At 31.3% G+C, this 19,386-nt stretch overlaps 1 protein-coding gene across 2 annotated transcripts in view; it reads left to right on the top strand.

Annotated features, from left to right (window-relative positions):
- The window catches only part of LOC145291508 (uncharacterized), a 783,169-nt gene that overhangs the window by 562,766 nt on the left and 201,017 nt on the right, over window positions 1-19,386 (top strand). For both annotated transcript variants that reach the window (XM_080137475.1, XM_080137464.1), the window contains exon 5: window positions 15,539-15,631. In XM_080137475.1, coding sequence (XP_079993601.1) covers window positions 15,539-15,631 — 93 coding nt within the window. The remainder of the gene's footprint in view (window positions 1-15,538; window positions 15,632-19,386) is intronic.

Here is a 19,386-nt window from a genome sequence, read left to right as displayed (position 1 = left end):
CTTTTCTAAAACACAATAACAATTAAAATATATAAAAATAACATTGGGAACAAATGCTCCAACACCTATCATTCCCTTTTAGCCAATCGAACAATATTAAATCATTGTATGTATTTGATACCTTGTTTACTTTGAAGAGAATTTTTTTTATTATTAAAGATGGGTAAAGAAAAATTATAAATGTTCACTAACATATCTTTACTTTAATAAGCATTTTCAAGTTTATATTTATTTCTCCATTTATTTTAGATAATCAAACTATTTTAAATCTATGCAGAGAGGTAAAAAATCCTTATGCCAAACTCCTTTAAGTAGGTAAAAAAGATTATTTACAGTAGATTGGTGGTCTTGTGGGTACAGCGTTTATCTTTGCTTCCTATATTTTATGCCATCGTAGGTTCGAATTTCATGTTAGACAAGTGTTTTTTTTTTGTTTTTTTTTATTTAAAATAAAATATAGATGAAAAATTTTTAATAGATGTTATAATTTTAGCTATAAAATTCAAACAAATATTGAAAAACCTATCATACACAAGTACTTTAGATAGTTATATTAATAATAATTAGTAATGATTTGGGTTTATCAACTTCTTACTATAGTTTCACTTGTGTGCATATAAAATAGAATTTATTCATTCAATTGATGCATTTAGTGATAAAATACTATTTCAAACTTAGGTGTGACATACAAACAAGAATGCTGTTTGAAATTTAGGTGCAAGATATCAACAAAAATTTTATAAATTTGGGTATGACAGACCAACGAAAATGATATAATAAGCAGGTGTGACAGGCCAACAGAAAATATTATTTCAAACTTAGGTATGACAAACCAACAAAAATGGTATTTCAAACTTAGATGTGACAGAGCAACGAAAATACTATTTCAAATTTAGGTGTGAAAGATAAACGAAAATTCTATTTTAAACTTAGGTGTGACAGACCAAGGAAAATACTATTACAAACTTAAGTGTAACAGACTAATGAAAATATTATTTCAAACTTAGGTGTGACAGACTAACGAAAATACTATGTCAAATAGGCATAACAGATAAAATTTCGAATTTCAGATAAAATTTCGAATTTCAGTGTAATAAATAAAAGGAAATCCTATTTAGAACTTAACTGTGACAGACAGACAGACAGATGAAAACGTTTTAAACTTAGGTGTGACATACCAACGAAAATACTATTGCAAACTTAAGTATGACAGACTTATAGACAAAGTCTCATATAGAAATGCAAAGACCTATGTGAAAAAAATAAAACAAGAAAACATTTTTAAGATTTTCGAATTCTAATTAAGATTTCTGCTTGATTCAGGCCAACAACACAAGCTCACCATTTATTGTCTGACTTTTGACTATCGAAATTAATCAAGGACACCAAATGATAACAACAGAATAAAGAAGTAGTGAAAATTAAAAAATAATATAACTGTCTGTGAATTTTTTGTCTGAAGTGTTGAATGAGGTAATTGGCTTCTGTTATGAATTCCCTTTAATTAGTTCCCTCTTGGAGTTGTTGCGTTTTAACACTTCCGATAACGACGATGATGAGCACTAGCTGTGGGTTTCATGACACTTCCTGATTTACAGTTGAAACAACAATAAATTGAGGAAAATGCTATGCAAATCTTTTCTTCTTCCTTACCTGCCATGTCCAACAGCATGTCACATTGCATAATCATGTTAACACATTGGTTCTCATTAAGTTAAGCTATGTTGAGTTTGCTCAATACTAGATGGGTGACAATTTGAGAATACCAAGCACTTTATGAGAGAGGATGGCAACGCCTATCTATAATAACTGCAAAAACTCATGCTGTCGTCTCTGCTGACTACCATATATATGCGACTGGGAACTGCTTGTGAATTTAATATTCTCTAGAAAGTTCCTCCTTCAGATGAAGCCATCTCAAACTGCTCAGGGTGAATTGCTACACCAGGTACTAGGTCGTCCAACAATGGCAGTTTTCTTACCACAATCAACAGGCTCTCCTACGTATTTGCATAGTGTTTGTTATCAGCCTTGTTGAAATAAAAATGATTATCTGTGCAAAAGGGAGCTGATGAGGATATGTGTATCACAGCAGTATTTCTTCAGTTGAATTAAGTAGCAAGAGTAGACCTAAGACAAGCAATACTCTTTCACAGCTGTAGACTGCTGCCATAACTTCAATCAATCAAAGGATGACTTACCAAGCAATTAATATTTTATGAGCTAGAAGGCCATTGACCGTACAAGCGGGTTCATCTAACATTTGTCAAATCTTGATTTAAATCTGGCTGAGTGACGAGCGACCAACCTCACCATTCAGGTATATGTAGCAGGTTTTCCTGGATTGTGTAATATCAGTTGCACTAATCAAGTTACCTGTACTCACACACACACACACACACACACACACACACATATATATATATACACACACATATATATATATATATATATATATATATATATATATATATATATTAGAGAGAGAGAAAGAGTTTGAATTACCTTCAAGACATTATCTTCGAGTGTCTTTGGTCTTTATGTACAAGGATTTGTCAAAACAACCTGATATGAGAATACTTGACTAAATATTTGAAATAACATAACCTTAACACTTATATACACAGGTTCATAAAAAGAATGGTGCATTTTCCTCTAGTGATGTTATCTTAATTAACAGCATTTAGTTGGATATTCCACCACACCAGTCTGGAATTCAGTAAAACAAAGATCAAAAGAAAGATAGATAAATTGTAACGAGAGGAAAATTAATGTTATTCATGTTTATACTAACTTAACGTTTTAGAAACAGAGGAGAATCTTGATTGCATATGCGGATATCTATGTATCTCATACAGGTCCATTATTAGCCCAAGAAAGGCCCCCTTGATTTTTGAGGATTTACTGAAGTAAAATGAAAAAATAATGTATACACGCGCATCTGTGTATATATGTGTGTATATATATATATATATATATATATATATATATATATATATATATATATATATATAAAGCAAAAATATGTGTGTGTCTATCCATGCATTAGTTATCAGAGAAAATATGATGGTATATTTGGAATCAACAGATTTTTGCAGATGTTTTAACCTAACTTTTAATGATTAATTTTTTTATTTTTTTGCAATCTAAGGGAACATATATTTTGTTATTAAAGTATATGCAAAACTAAAACTATTCACTGTAAACAAGCTCAGGTGTGCAAGTAGTTACTACAACTAATTCTTTGTTTGTGACCACGGATGAGAGTTATCCACTAATTATTGGAATTTTAATTGTTTTTATTGATTGTACAATGTGAACATTGTCACCAAATGTATTATTTATAGTACAAAAAACAGATAAAATTTCTCTGGCTTTTCTTTGACAATAACTTTAAATAGCATAGTTTTACAAGTGAATTGTCCAATAAATTATTTATTCAAAATTTGATTATTGATTTTTTTATAGTCCTTGGTATCCCCTAAACAAAACCTTATCTCCACTAGTGCATATAAGTATATATATATATATTCTATGATATATTAGCATATCAAATTATATAGGAATAAAGATGCATGAGAATTTTTAAGTATGTTTGTTATCAAACAGGAAAATAGATAAGTATAAACAGTTTGGGTTTAATGATATCCTCCAAATGAAAACACACCAGATTTCGCCTGTGATAGACCTTTTCAGTTGAGAATTAGTTTGGGATTGTGTTGCTGGACATTTTATTTGAAATTACTCCACAGATAAAAATCTGGCAATTTAAGGTCCAGTAAGTGTGAAGCTCATTTAAGATTACAATTCCTATATATATTTGGTACAAATAAATCTCAGTCTGAATTCTCCACTAAGTTTCAGCCATGAATGTCTAACAGTTTGTGTTCTGTCACCGTTCAGTGTTAAGCATGAATACAAAATGTAATGTTGTCATCAATTTTGACATACTTCTTTGCTAGCAGCACCCTGATTTCTATTGTGATGACCCAATTCAGTTTAGGAATTGTCTGAAGATTGTTTTCATTAAACATTATCTGTAAGATAGCCCCACTGATAAAAGTCAGTAATGTTCAGTAAGTGTGAAGTGTCTTTAGGATCATAGCTCTTACTATGTGTTCCCATATACCATTGGACAATTAAAGATTGTTGGATATTTATAAATGAAACCTTGATGGACAAGTCAGACATAGACTAAAGTTTATTTGTACCAAATATAGTTGAATTGCAGAAACGATTATAAATTTTATTAACGTTCTCATGGGTGGTATTTTTTAGGGCTTACCTCATATCTTAGTTTCACTTGTTTAAATGTATATTATATATTCCACGTCTATACATATAGTGTCACTGCTGGTTTACTATTAAGAGATTGGGGTAGTGTTGAGGAGAGATGAAAAAACATGCTATGTTATTTATAAAAATCTGATTTTCCTGATCAAATACTAGTAGAGGTATCTCCACAGTTATTTAATTGGCCTGCCTTGTCTGTGGGTGGTCATTGCTCTGAGATTTCACATGCTGATTTTCACGGCAAGCCAGTTTGGGACAATCTTCTGCCCACTCGCACTCCTTCATCGCTTCCCCTTCCCTCTGTCTTATATCAGACTAAGCTTAGTAAATATCGTTATACTCTTATATGTTGATCGACAGAGAGGATGAGACTAATCCCCAATCCTATCAAGCAGCTTTGTTCATTTCCAGCTGAAACTGATATAAATCCTCTCGACAACTGATAGATTTTCCCCTGACAACTTTTGCTTTACTTTCGCATCGCACAAATGTCAACTCTTCACTCGTTTCCTATGAAATGGTCCTCCATTTCTTTTCATTGTCATCAAATTGTAATTGTTTTCTGCATCGATAATTTATCATTTTATTCTCCTCCTTCCCCTCTTTCTTTGTCGTCATCTTCTGATATAGTTTGCTTTCTCGTTATATTTCTTTCTTTATGAGCTTATCTAATCTTTTATTTGTTATTCTATGGTAATTTCATTTCTCCCTCTCTCTCTCTCTCTCTCTCTCTCTCTCTCTCTCTCTCTCTCTCTCTCTCCTTCGCATATGTGTGTGTGTGTGTGTGTGTGAAATTTAAAGTCAAAATTCTTTGACTTGAGTAAAGTATAAATGTACAGTAGAATAACTCACATATAGTAAATATAGGCAAGTCAAAATACAAGCATTTTAATACTCCAAATGCTGTAGTTATTAATATCAGCTCAATGGTTGATTATTTTGATCAAGTAGCTCAATTTATATATATATATATATATATATATATATATATATATATATATATTATACACTAAAAATTTAAATTCTCTAGATTCACTGACGTTTTTAATGTTTTATTAAACTCCAGGCTATTAAATCAGGGCGATCATCGGTCGATCAGCAAGAAACTCCCAGTACGTTTCAATGGAATTCTATGTATATAGTAAGCAAGTAAAAACACATATATTTTGCTCTTAATTTTTACAAGTGAGCACTTAGATTGTTTTGTTTTGTTTTTTTTTTTCTGCTGACACTAGATACGCATATTTTAATTCTCCTGTTTTTTTCCATCATAAAACAGTCTTAGTTTATACAACACTAGACGAACCTACTCGCCGTTTCCCGGGATGCAGCAAAGTCATTTTAGCTTTTAATTTTTATTTGTTTCTACAATTTTTTAGCTTCTCAGATATTAATTTTACTTAACTGTAATATGTTTTTGATATTAAATTTAGAATTATTGACAGATGCGGAAGGTTATTTACGCATAATTAACAATGTTTGACTTCACCTGTCTCCCATATATCTGTTTGGTTGGTTGGTTAAGTTGATATTTATTTATCTCCCATAGCGGGATAGTGTGAAAGAAAGTGGGGTTGAAGAGGCAGTGCTCCAGAGGAAGAGCACTCTGGCCGGCCAAAAAATGCTTGAGCAGTCTCGTCGGCATTCTCCAATAGGGACGTTTCAGGCGATTAACAATAAACTAATCCCTTCTGAAATGATAAGGCAAAGCCCGGGAGAGTGAACCTCCTAGAACTGCGCAGGACTAGCAACATACTGCAGTCAACAGGAAAAAAAAATTTCAATAATAACCTATACTCTGTTTGTATTGATGCTAGGGTTAAAATTACAGCTGAGGTTGGTTAAGTCATGTGAGTAGATATAAGAATTCAAAATGCAAGACAGTTGCGGGTTAACATTAATGGAAAAGACATTAATGTTAAGATCTGGATCGATAGGAGCGTTTAAATCCCTCTCTCACGATCACCATTATCACCAAGCTCTGAAGGAAATCATAAACAACACATATCCATGGAAATGTAGATCTATGGATATGTTTAATAAAGCAAGTTTAAGAATTGTCTGCATCTCCTTTTTCCATAAGTGTTCCAACTACCTGTCTGAGAAAGGTAACCAGAGATAATCGTCAACCCCGCACTACGAGTACGGGAGGCAACTAACATCCGTACTCTCCTCATTGTGAGGATATCTAAAACTTTATTTATTTATTGCTTGTGTATCTTTTTACTCAGGAGGAAATAAGAGTTTCTTAGGAGAATTTGGTTTGAAATTATGCAGAAATCCCCCTTCCCTCATTTTTAAAACTTTGGTGGATCTGAAGGTGATCCATTTCATGACATATCCTATGGTTACAGTTCTTGATGACCTTCTTATGACATTAAATATTATTCTTTTTGTCAGACTTTTTTTTTTTTTTTTGGCTTCTTCCATCCAGGCAGGGCGTTTTTCATTGAAATAAGACCCAAATCTCTTGATAATTGTTCTGGAAGCTTTCAAACTGATGTTCACTGTCATTGTGGCCATTCTTGAATTTGAACAAGACAATTATTTTCCTCTTCTTAGTGTCTACCAAGAAGAAGAGTTATATGATGAAAAAATCTATACTATTTGTATTCTCATTACTCCATGACTGACCCCAACAGTGTTAAATCTAGGATCAAAAAGTTGCATATTCTTAGAAGGAATTAGTTATATAGTCTGACTGAAAAAGTTGTGTATGTAATAATGCTCTTGTTCCTTCATTAACATGTTTATTTTTACCTGGTTGTAATGATGGATTCGCACAAACAAAGATTAAATCTATGTTTCTGAATTTTGGAAATGAGAATTAATAATGTGGATTATTGTTTACTGTTATTCTCAAAATGTTTTGGTCGATGTATCTTCAACCTTCTTCAGGGATACGTTGCTGAACTCTGAAACCTTTCTGTCAATTCTGAGAATCCATAAGGACCTATGGCGTAATGGATAAAGTAGAGTTCAGTTTGGTAAATAAAAGGGTTTCACTTGAAATTCTATGTAGGTTTCCAAGTCTGACAGAAAGATTCTCGAGTTCAACAAGACATACTAGAAGAAGGTTGGAGATTACATCGACCGAAATGTTGTTAAAATAATACTGAAGATGAAAACAGTAGTCCAGATAATACAACGATTAAATCATTTAATATTTCTTTGGCTCAAAATCAGATTAAGAATAACAATAGTGCTGAACATTTTAAAATGGAATTTGGTTAATTCGGAAATAATTGTATGAAAAGGAGAATTAAGAGGGATTCTTGCGGGGAGCTATTAAACAAAATATTTAACAAAATATTTTATAAAATATGAGTGAATGTTCGATTTAAATTTAAAAGTTCATGTAAACATTTACTTGGTTGCCATATTTTTCTAAATAATCTTTTCAACTGCCAAATTAAAAAAAAAGCCTATATTCAGAACATCAGCTACTGTCCTGCTGTCTTGGCAGACCAAGAGCAAGTTCAAGGCATTCCCTCAAATAATGGCGAGAGAAGAGATCGGTTTGAGCTATATATTGATATAATATTAACAGTGTAAACGTTCTGTGTAACTTTAATCATTTTTAGGTGTTAAATTGGAACGTTAAAAAGGGAGATAACTTAAGAGATATAAACAATTTTTAGTAAATAAAAGAAAACTTCTAACATCCTTCGAAAATTATAATTGAGCATTTTAAATTTATGAAAGACATTGTAGTTTGTATTTTAAATGTATTAGGTGCATCATCAAATCGTTACAGTTTTTAATTAATTTTTTTTCAAACCCAGTATTTCAGAAAGTTAATGTCTATTTCTGTTTTAAAAACGATTTTTTTAAAATAATTATATTACATAAATAAATTAATAAAATCTCCTCATTGCCATTATCTGAGAAAGTGCATTGAGCCTGCTCTCGGCCTATCAAATCAGCAAGGCATTTGATGAAACTTAAAATTTAATATCTATACTAAAATTGTCAGAAAATATATAATCCGATCAATACTTCATAGCCTCGTAGGAGATGTACTTTTCTCTTCCCTGCAACCTCTATCTCACAGAAGAGATGTTGCGAGTTTGTCTCTGATGTATCGTTATTTTCATGGAAAGTGTTCGACTGAGCTTCAATCTATGGTCCCCCCCCTCGCCAAACTTTCACAAGAAACACCCGTCTAGCTGAAAACACTATCAATAATTCCCCCACTCTTTATCTGTGCCTAAACCTAAACGTAGATTCCATGAACAAAGCTTTTTTATTAGAACTGCACGCCTGTGGAATTGTCTTCCGTTTTCCTGCTTTCCGGCTGACTACAATATGGTTGTCTCCAAGTCTAACGTAAATAAGTTCTTGATGAGCTGTTCCATATAAGTTATCAAATTTACCGAATTTCCATTACTAATGATTACTCTATTGTCCAATTTCTACTGTACACTCTTTAACCCTTATCCTCGAGTGGCCTCTTGGCCTTGATAATGTGGTGATGCCTGTGTAAAACAAAATACAAGTAATATAAACAATCAGCCTTCATTTCAAATATTCAAAACTTTCACATATAATCTGTTAAACATAGCATTTAAAAACATTTTTATGGGTAGGTTATAATTTTAAACAATTAATTCAATGGACAAACAATACCAGACCACCCAAATTGGGGGCCATACTCATGACTGGATTGGGGTAAGTGGAGTTTGAGTAGTTGTGTGGGGATTTTTATCCCTGGAAGTGACTTAAAATCTTAGCCTGAAGAAAAAGGTAACTGTACTTGAAAATAAATGCATGAAGTGGAATTGGTGTTGAGCGCTTTTGAAGACAAGGAACAACAATTGTGTATATGTGTATATTAGTTGAACAAGTTTACTTAGGCATGCAATAAAAAATGATATACAAAATAAAAAGTTTTTTTTAAAAACTATATGTAAAAAAGGAGAGTTTGCTAACTCTTGCATCTGCAGGACATATTTTGTGTGTTTAGAATTACAAACACATCGCAAGGGGAGGGGGCAGCAGTTGTTGGTTCTTCTGTCCACCTAGTGTCTGGGACTTATGTTGTAAGGCAATTAACCATTAACTAATATCGTCCATAGTAATGAAGATAGTAAAAGAGGCAGAATCCTTAAGAGTAAGTTTATATAGGCTGACTCCTGTGACACTCTAAGGGAGAAATTTTACCTTTTGAGCTATCGATATGACCCTTAAAGAGCCGAGGGGAGACAACCATCCTTGTAAAAATAACACTGAGTAGCTGGCCTGAACCGAGGTTGCTAAAAGAAAAGTGAGGAAGGTTTCTATAACAAATGATCTTTCCTCTATTAGCATAAATATTCACTAAACTATCATTTGTCTTAACGTTAGAAGAGCCTCCTCAGTCTCAGCAGCTACACTTTGGTAAGTTAGCCCATTATTTACTGCATACTTACAAATCTATAGCTGGCTTATAAATTTCAATGTTTGATAGAGTTGGAAGCAGAACATTTTTTCCTAAATATAAAAGGCAGAAACGACTGGGAAATATGGATTTTTGGATAAAATGGGTGTAAAAAAGGGGTAACTGAGGCAGGTTTATACCATAAAAGTGTGAGCTGATGAATAAAGAAAAGTGGCTTAAAGATACCAATATATCCGTTTGACTGATATCTGCTTAATCTTCTGCGTCAGTGTAAACAGTTTTCTTCTGCAAACAGATTAAACAACATAATTATCTATTTCTATAAAAGCCTTATTAACACAATTATTTTAATTATTATTTGATTTTCGTCGTCTTCCGCCCAACTCTCTCTACCCTTCCACCCACACCTATTAATTTTATTCATTTATTTGCTTTTTATCGTTTTTTTTTTTATTTTGTTTTTGTTTTGTTTTTTATCCGTTTCTGATTCATTTCTGTGCCTTTGAATTTTTTGGTTTCTCAAACAAAAGACTTTCCATTCCAATTTCCCAAAGCTTTGAATTCTAACACCTCTCAGAAAACTTTCAGAGAATTACAGGTTTCCTTGGTTCCATTTGGAAGTGAAACATGTAATTTTACCGAAATATGACGTCACATACAGACTGCCACTTTGCAAATGAACAGTCAGTTTACCCTGCTCTATTGTGGCCATTTAATTACACGTTAAAAACATTAATGAGTGAAGAAGACGAAGAAAGAGAGAGAGAGAGAGAGTAGCAAAGATTAGGGAACAAGGAGGGAACTAGCAGTGCCAAAATGAAAACAGTGTATGAGAAAGAAATTGAGAGAGAAGAGAGAGAGGAAAATTGAGGCTGGGTGGAATCAGGGGGAGTAGGAGAACATAGAGGAGGAGGAGAAGGAGGAAAAAGAAGAAGAAAAAAGATCATTATCAGCAGCAGTATTATTATTAGTGTTATCTCCAAATGCTAAATGTCATTTTCATCCTGTTTGTATTAATCTTATTGAATATATCATTAAGTTGTTTGTGTAATTTCGTTGTTGTCACCTTTGAAGAGAATCGTTTCTTGAGTGTGCACTTATTCCCTTGCAGTCGAAGGGGGTGGGGACAGTTTATTATTATTATTTGTTTGTTTGTTTGTTTGTTTAGCCTCTTCCCAGTTATCTCCCCTTTTAACTATCTTCTCAATTAAAAAAACAAAATATTGCAGAGAACGTTTTTGCTAGGGGGTCACCGCTAATCAAGGCTCATATGTTGCTCGACGTTAAAGGTTAATGAGTATTAAGTATACACCACCATTATGATCAGTAATGATAGAACTTGGATGTGATTATTTAAGAGGACGGCTTAACAAGAACTTATTTATGCTAGACTTGAAAACGACCATGTTATAGTCAACTGAGAAATAGCCCCATAATATTGTGTCCCACAGACTGACAGTTCTATAAAAGAAACTTTGCTAATGGTATTTTCATTTAGTTTTAGGCACAGATAATGAGTAAGAGAAATTATTGACAGTTGTAGCTAGACAAGTATTTGTTGTAGATGTTTTGCAGTGAAGGGGAACTTAGATTGAAGCTCAGTCGAGCACTTGCCATAATTTTTATTATTAATACAATAGTACTATTCAGATGATTTTTTTTAATATTTAATTTGATGATTACTGAAAAAAAAAAACCTTAATAGCATTTTTTACTATTATTTTTGAATGGATGAAATTTCATTTGAAATGTTCTATTTCTAATGCTATTACTGTTCTTAATTAAATCTAGCAACTTCTTTGAAAAATATATTACTCTGTCAGCAAAAGTTTTTGAAATCTGCCTTGACAATAAATTTCCTATAAGTAAAAATCTTGAACAAATTCATAAGGAAAGGCTTCACCCAGATTAAGATGTACCTTTTCTTTCTGGTTTCATACACAAGAGAAAAAACACACTGTTTTCTTTGTTCTAAATGAAAGACTAACAAATAAATTTCAATTTTTCCACTCTCTCTTTTTCTCTCTCTCTCACACACACACACACACACACACACACATATATATATATATATATATATATATATATATATATATATATATATATAATCGATACGTGTAACTGCTAAGATTTATATATCTTGTCTTTGTACATATATCAAATCTATCTTCTATCTTTGTACTAAGTAAGGAAGAATTCTCATGCTTGACGTCCAGCAGTATTGATTGGTCTGCCCAACCATCTGTACATTAGTTCCTACATGTATCCATGCATGTAAACAGAAATAATAGACAGTGTGTGGGGAGAGATTAAACAAGGAAACAAAGAGGCAATTAGTTACACGTATTTATATATGATTAAAAGAAATAAGAAATTTTGGTTATCTGTCACCATTTTATAATTTAATTTTCCTGCTTTTTCACAAGTATACATATACATTATGATGTCATCATTTTTACCAAAAGCATACTATTCATTGAAGTACATTCTACACATTGCTCTTCAGTAACTCCAACTCTAACCTTAAATCCAGGCTGAAGCCAAGAATGCAAGAATCACGATTAGAATCTTAAATTCGGCTTTGTCTCATAATTCAGAGATGACAATGAGTTTCACGCATGTAAATATCACACATTCGTCAAAATGTCTGGCATACAAACTTCTATCTGAAAATCTTACACAAAAAACAAGTTGGAAAATTAAATTTAAATTTCGTTACAGATAAATTATATTTAATGTGATGATTATTAAATTATGTAAAACCAGGTTACAAAACGAGTGTTACATGACGAGAAGCAAGTATTGATGTAACAGACATAAAATCACTTTCTGGAAGTGGCATAGCATATTGAGATATGACAAAAAGAAAGGTTAAATTCACTCTCTTTCATTCTGTTTTTGAAATGAGGCAGACATGTTTTAAGGATTTATTTTCTCTCCCATAGGGAGAGCGTGATGAAGGAAGACTGCTAATGTGTAACTCTCTAAAAAACTAAAACTTAGAAAAATGTTAAAACTCAAAAGGACAATAGCTGTCGCTATTACCCACAGTAATGTGTAATAGTGACAACTATTATCCTTTGGAGTTTTAATATTTTTCTAAGTTTTAGTTTTTTAGAGAGTTACACATTAGCACTCTTTACAAAGAACAACCTATACTCCCACCAACATTTAATGTCACATCATGAAGACTGCTACTAGTCGACACTGATTGACAATATTTGTTATGGGGTGAAAATTCACTGCTGTGTCCCAGATGATGTTTTAGAGCCGTGATCCCACCTCAAATAAGTTCAGGTGCTATTTTACAAAGTTTAAAGTGCCAAAATATATTTGCAATAAATAAATAAAACAATAAAATTAAAACCGATTCTATTTAACTAAATATGGAACTTTTATGGGCCCACCAGTATAGAATAATACAACAAAAGTTTGGTATTAAAATTTAATTTATTAAAAAAAAATATCATGTGGCTATGTTTACAGATTGTTGATTAATAATTCAACCTTTTAACAAAAGTATCGTTTATTTTATGCTATAAATAATCATTTCCCATCTTTATTAACTTCTTTGTAGGTGTATATCATGGATTGAGGAATATTAAAAGCCTTTTGCATAAATTTTGTTAGCTGTAAGTTTCACTGAAGTTGAATGATGTCATAATATGCCACATTGATTCGAAATTATCGATCAACAACAATGGGCTCAAATATGAATGAAAGTATTTCCGCTGTTTAAATGCATTTGAAATTTGATACGTATAACGGATTACGCAGAGTTTAAAAAGATAAACAAACATATTTATGTATTTATTTAAATTCTAATTTTCGACCTATATAAGAGTCTTCGTCAAGAAAATGCAGACCATATTTTTTTTATGCAGCATGTTGTCTCATAGCCGTAATCTTCTGTTCGAATTAAAGATTGAATATATACGTCCTATTCCAGTAGTTTCTTGCTCTGGTATGCACGTGTGAGTTATGAATGAAAGTATTTACATTGAATGCATCTGAATTTGAAAAAAATGCTTGTTTTTTATGCTCTTTTTTTTTTAATTAAATATGACTAAATATTTATTTTTATTACATTAAAAAGGAAAGAAATAAAGAAATAGTAATTAAAAGTAATTAACATTTCTTTGTTTTCATTAATAATGCATGTGAATGTGTAGTAGTAGTAGTAGTAGTAGTAGTAGTAGTAGTGGTAGTAGTAATAGTAATAGATGGAATTGCATACATATTTTGTATTTTCAGAAATATTACCAAGAATTCCAGTCAAATGAGAAATAGAAATATTTAAATAATTATGTATCACATGAAAAACGTTTTTGAGGTGGGCGTGAGGGATTTTTATTTACTTTTAATTGTGCATTTAAGATGAGTGTTAATTGCATAGTAGTGGCACTCAAAAGACTCGTGTATTCATAGACCAATGAATATGTTTGTTCTACCTTCACATACAAGAGTGGATCAAAGGTTTTGCAATATATTGTACAGTTTGGTAGCTTTGAATACATCGGGAAGGCGATAGACCCTACTAATTTTCCTGATTCTCTCCAAATGCACCTCTACAGTTTAAAGCATGGCCTCAGAATCCAGTTTTAGGCCTATCTGATCTTGCCTGATAGTCGGGGTTCTTGCAATACGAGCAAAATTTATTTAATCATTTCTGGTTACTGTACTTAGACTAACTGCATCTTCGTCTTTCACACAACAAATATTATTTGTTGCTTTTATATGATTATTGCTTGATTCTAATTCGCAAAACATACATTCTCGAATTAGATTATGTTCAATGTTCTGTGTCTTTCAAATCACATAGAGTGAAGCAATACATCGTGTTCCAGTGTACCAACCACTAACCGCAGCAGGTATCTTCGAGACTTGTAATACTTCAGTCACATGTTATATGAAACGGTGCCACATAGATGAGAGAAACGGTTGTCTTAGGCATCCAAATTAATGAGAGTATTCAATTATCTTCTTTCTCGTAATATTTCTCCGTAGTAGGACATATCCTTGAATTTTTTAAGCCTACAATGAAGGGCATCATAAAACCTCCACACGCCACTGAACATAAACTAGCATGTATGCAAATATTGCAAAACGTTGGATTCACCCTTGTATATGAATAGAGCTTATAATTTGTATTATCTACAAGGTGATTATCTCTAAATCCCATCCATGGAATCATTAATAAAATTCACCATCCTTTCTTCAATCAAACCATATGTGGTATGAATAAATTTCACTGTACGCCCGATTTGTTCACCAAGTTTCAATCAGGATTGTCTTATAGTCTTTGCTTTTATTGCCGTTTAATGATAAGCACACCTTATACGAAATGCAACATTGCCTATAATTCTGACACCCTCCTCTCTTGGCACGGTTCTGATTTTGGCTTGGATGGGGTTTTTTTAGTTCAAGAATATTCTTGGGATTTTTTAATAGACATTATCTTTGAAATAACCCCACAGATAAAACTCTAGGAGGTTTATGGTCCAGTGAGTTTATGCCCATTCACCATCACACCTCCTACTGCTGAGATCAGCATATTATTGAATGGCAATAAAACAAAGACTGTTGGGTATTTATAGTGAAACTTACTGAACAAGTCAAGCAGAAACTAAGTTTATTTGTACCAAATATAGTTGGATTGCAGAAAAGAATGGTAATTTATTGACGATTCCAAGGGTAGCATTGGGGGTGTTGAGGGCTGTATGTGATATCTTATTGTATTAAATAATGTTTGGTCCTAGATTTAATTAGTCACATATTCCCAATGTTTAATTTATTTAAAATTTTAAACTCCAACAATTTTATTTTCATTTTCGTTGTATTTTTGTTTTGTTTTTTATTTCTCAGTTCCAGGAAACATTCATTCCGGCGTGTCTGGTAATGACAGTATAATAGCAACTGGAGTGTTCTCGGCGAAAGAACTGCTTCGAGTTACAAGACGTGAGTAGATAAAAACTTTTAGGATATTTTCTTTTCTTGTCTGTTCACATTGGTGTCCAGCAAATTTGCCTACAACAATTTATCTACAAATACAATTTGTTTGCAAATACAACTCAACCATAACAGTTCATCTACAAATACAATTCATGTATAAGATTAATTAAAATATTTTAAAGAAATTTAACAAAAATCCTAAAAATGAAGTTTTGAGCATGGAATACAATAGATGAACTATAATAAACAAAAGATTACTTTGAAAAACTTATGAGGGAATGGCATACAGCAATGTGAAAACGCTGCATAAAACATAAAAATATGTATTAAGGTCTATATTTCCGTTTCTATACATTCTACAAATATGATTTCTATATATCAATATATCTACTTTTAGGATTTACTTTGATTATCAAAATATTTTATAAGGCTTTTCTTATGAAAAGAAATAAGAGGTCAAAGACGGAGAATTTTATGTAAAAATTTCATTCAAATTTCACTCATTTGTAATTCAATTAGTGATTTCTTAAATTTTCATAAATTAATTTGATGAAAAAAATTATCTTCCTGTATGACAGCTGTAAAGTAAGTATATTTTATGAAACAGTACATTAGAATAAATACGATTTTGTTTTTTAATCAAATTGGAAAAAATATAGTAATTTTAAACATGGATAATTACAATTCATAACAATTCAGTAATTGATGTGATAAAATTGATATTAATAATCAATTATTAAATGTGGTTATTATTTATATTATTAATTATTAGCGGAATGCAGGGAATCTCCACAGTAGTACCCTATTAGTATATTGCTACCGTGGATTCTATGGATGTCATGCACAAACACAAACCTCACGATATTTTTGTACTACTTTTGTTCAAACTGAAACCTAACTAAATATTCTAGTTAATGTAGTTTCATAATATATTGGACTATCCCCCAAATTCTTGTGTTTGTGAAATATTTCTATTCTATGGACATCGGACACGAAGCAAACCCCACAATATTATTGCACCATCTTTGCACATAACAGATACTACACATTGATCCTAGGCCAAGAAACGTATTGTAGTTATTTTTAGTTCGACATAATAGCAACATAAGATGAAAATTAAGAAAAAAACTTTTTTGTTGCATTGCATCTTCAGCAATCAACCGATCTTATCTTTTTAAAAAGGAAGTGTAAGATGATAATGTATATATAAATATGAAATTGTTTTAGCATATCATTAGCATGCTATTATGTATATTTATTACTATTAAACGTTTTTTATTTAATATTTTAAAATTAATATCCAATAAATTATTTAAGAAAGAGAAAGTTTTTCTTCTCAATTGTCAAAGAAAAATATTTTTCGGTTCTAGTCCAGAATTTCTCTCATATAAAAAGAAAAATAAAGAAAAATCTGCATGATGTACATACCTGTGACGGAACGAAAATATCATATTCCAAAAGGCACGTAAATTGATCAACTAGTTTCATTTTTAACTAAGAAAATCAAATTTTATGAGTAAGAGATGAGGGTAAGAATAAAAGTAAGAGTCTCGTGTCGCTATCTTGAAAATAATCTCAAGAAACAAGGGCAATAACTCAACAATTCAAACGTAAGATTTTTGTTGATGAATTTTCATTAATTACTTGAAAATTATTTTCTCTATAAAAATAGAACTACTTGATCAATTTACATGAATTTTATAATATTATATTTTCATTTTGTCATAGGTACATCGGAGTGTTTTTCTTTTCTTGTGTTTTAATATAGAGGGAATTCTGAACAAGAACCTATTTTTCTAATAGATGCTATGAAAACATTTTGAATAGAAGGCTTACTGGTAAAACGTATTTATTGTATAGAATTGTATTTGTAGACATATTGCTGTAGTTGAATTTGCCAAGAACTGTCAAGTGAGGATGACTATAGTTAATTTGGGAGTTGGATTTTTCAGTTCTGTTAAGTAGTAAAATATTTTTTGTTAATAAAAAAATTATTTTACAAAGAAATTTCTTATCAAGAATTACAATTTCTTAACCTAATATATTATTGAGCTTCTGTCAGTCAAAAAAGGGACAATGGATGCCCCCAGTAAGAATGTTTGTACAGAGAGTGAATCCAAGACACCCTTTTTTTCTACTAGCACCAGAAAAAATAAAACAGCTACCTCAGCTACTAAACTAAATAAGGTTTTCTGGATAATCACAAAAACAACTTTCCCCAAAGAGAGTAATTACTGTTTTTAAACAAATTAAATTGTCTTCTACTTTACATATCTTTGAAGCATGTAGCCATACAACAGTTTCACACATTTTTACACAATTCTTTGTATTATTTCTGCAATCTGCAAGATATTTCAAGCTACTCTGATTAGGCAGTAGAGGCAAGGAACTGTTGCATCGCATGGTCCTCCTCCTCTTATTCGCAGATGGTTGGATCAGTTTTGTAACTCCATTTGGCAATAGCAAATTTTGATCGCTTCATTCCTATTCTCAGGCAATTGATTGTTTTCTATTTGACCAAAGGTGCTTCTGAGCCAGGAGGGAAGTACCCAAAAGGGGGATTTTCTATGTTCGTAGGAGAATGATTATTTTCTAACCCTCTGGTTCACAGCTATAATCTAGTCTCTTAGAGATGTTATTATGGGCTCGACATGGCTGAGGAAGCTTCGTATTGATTTTAGTTGTTGGTTCACGTCCATGAAGAAGATAGCATTCTTTGCTAGTAGCCCTTGTAATATCTACCCAACATAATTCAAATTGTTATAATAAATAAATATATATATTTGTTTTCTGAATTAAAGGTAAAAGTGAAATATTTTAAACTTTCAATATGTTTCTGATTTAAAAAAATATCTCCTCAAATTATTTAAAATACTTTATCCAAACTGTTTGTTTTATCCGTGTTGAAAAAGAACTCCTTGTGTTAAAGTGGATGCGTTTTTCCTAAATAAAATGAATGAAAATATCGTTTTGTCATTGTGATTAAAATATTCTCATCATATACGTTTAAATATTTGTTAAAATCATATTTATTAAATAAATGTTTGATCAGATAAATGTGTTTTTGAATTATGAATTAAAATCTTATGTAAGAAGTTCTTATGTTTATATGCATTGAACATTAACTTGATCAGAACTCTTCAAAGAAAAAAATGATAACACTCCAATACAACCAAAGGCAATTATTTATTTTCATCCCTTCGAAATTATCAAATCGATTTTTATTTTCTATGTGAAAAGATCAGATGACCTCAGAAAATTTCTTTGCTTTTCTGTGTATTTGATTTTATATTTGTGCAATTCGAACTTCTTACAAACTGCTTAAACAAATTGATTTTTACAAAGATTTTGACATTAAGCAAAGGTAACAGCAAATGGATTCTAAAGTTTTATAATTTATCAAAAACATATTTATTGTTATTTTTATTTATTGTTTTTTTTGGGGGGGGTTGTAAAATAAAAACGAGTATTTGTATTTCATTAAATCAGGTTTAAATGGATTGATAGCAATAACATGCTTAGAAATCTAACATTTGGAAGACTATTGGAGGCAAGATTTTCAGTCAATCTTATTGTTTTCAGAAAATTTTGATAGAGGATTGTAACCCATCAAATTTATTTCAGCCGAATCAACATACATTTTTTTTAACAAAACATATAAGAACATGGTATTTCTTGAATAAAAAAAGGCTGGCAATATGAAAAGAAAACCTAGCAAAAACATTATGTTACAAAATATATAAAATTAATTCGTAAATTTA

This window comes from Euprymna scolopes, chromosome 2 (assembly GCF_053919585.1).
Source record: "Euprymna scolopes isolate OS-2025 chromosome 2, ASM5391958v1, whole genome shotgun sequence".
NCBI lineage: Eukaryota > Metazoa > Mollusca > Cephalopoda > Sepiida > Sepiolidae > Euprymna > Euprymna scolopes.
The sequence above is the reverse complement of the archived record's forward strand: the minus strand, read 5'-3'. Positions and strand labels throughout refer to the sequence as shown.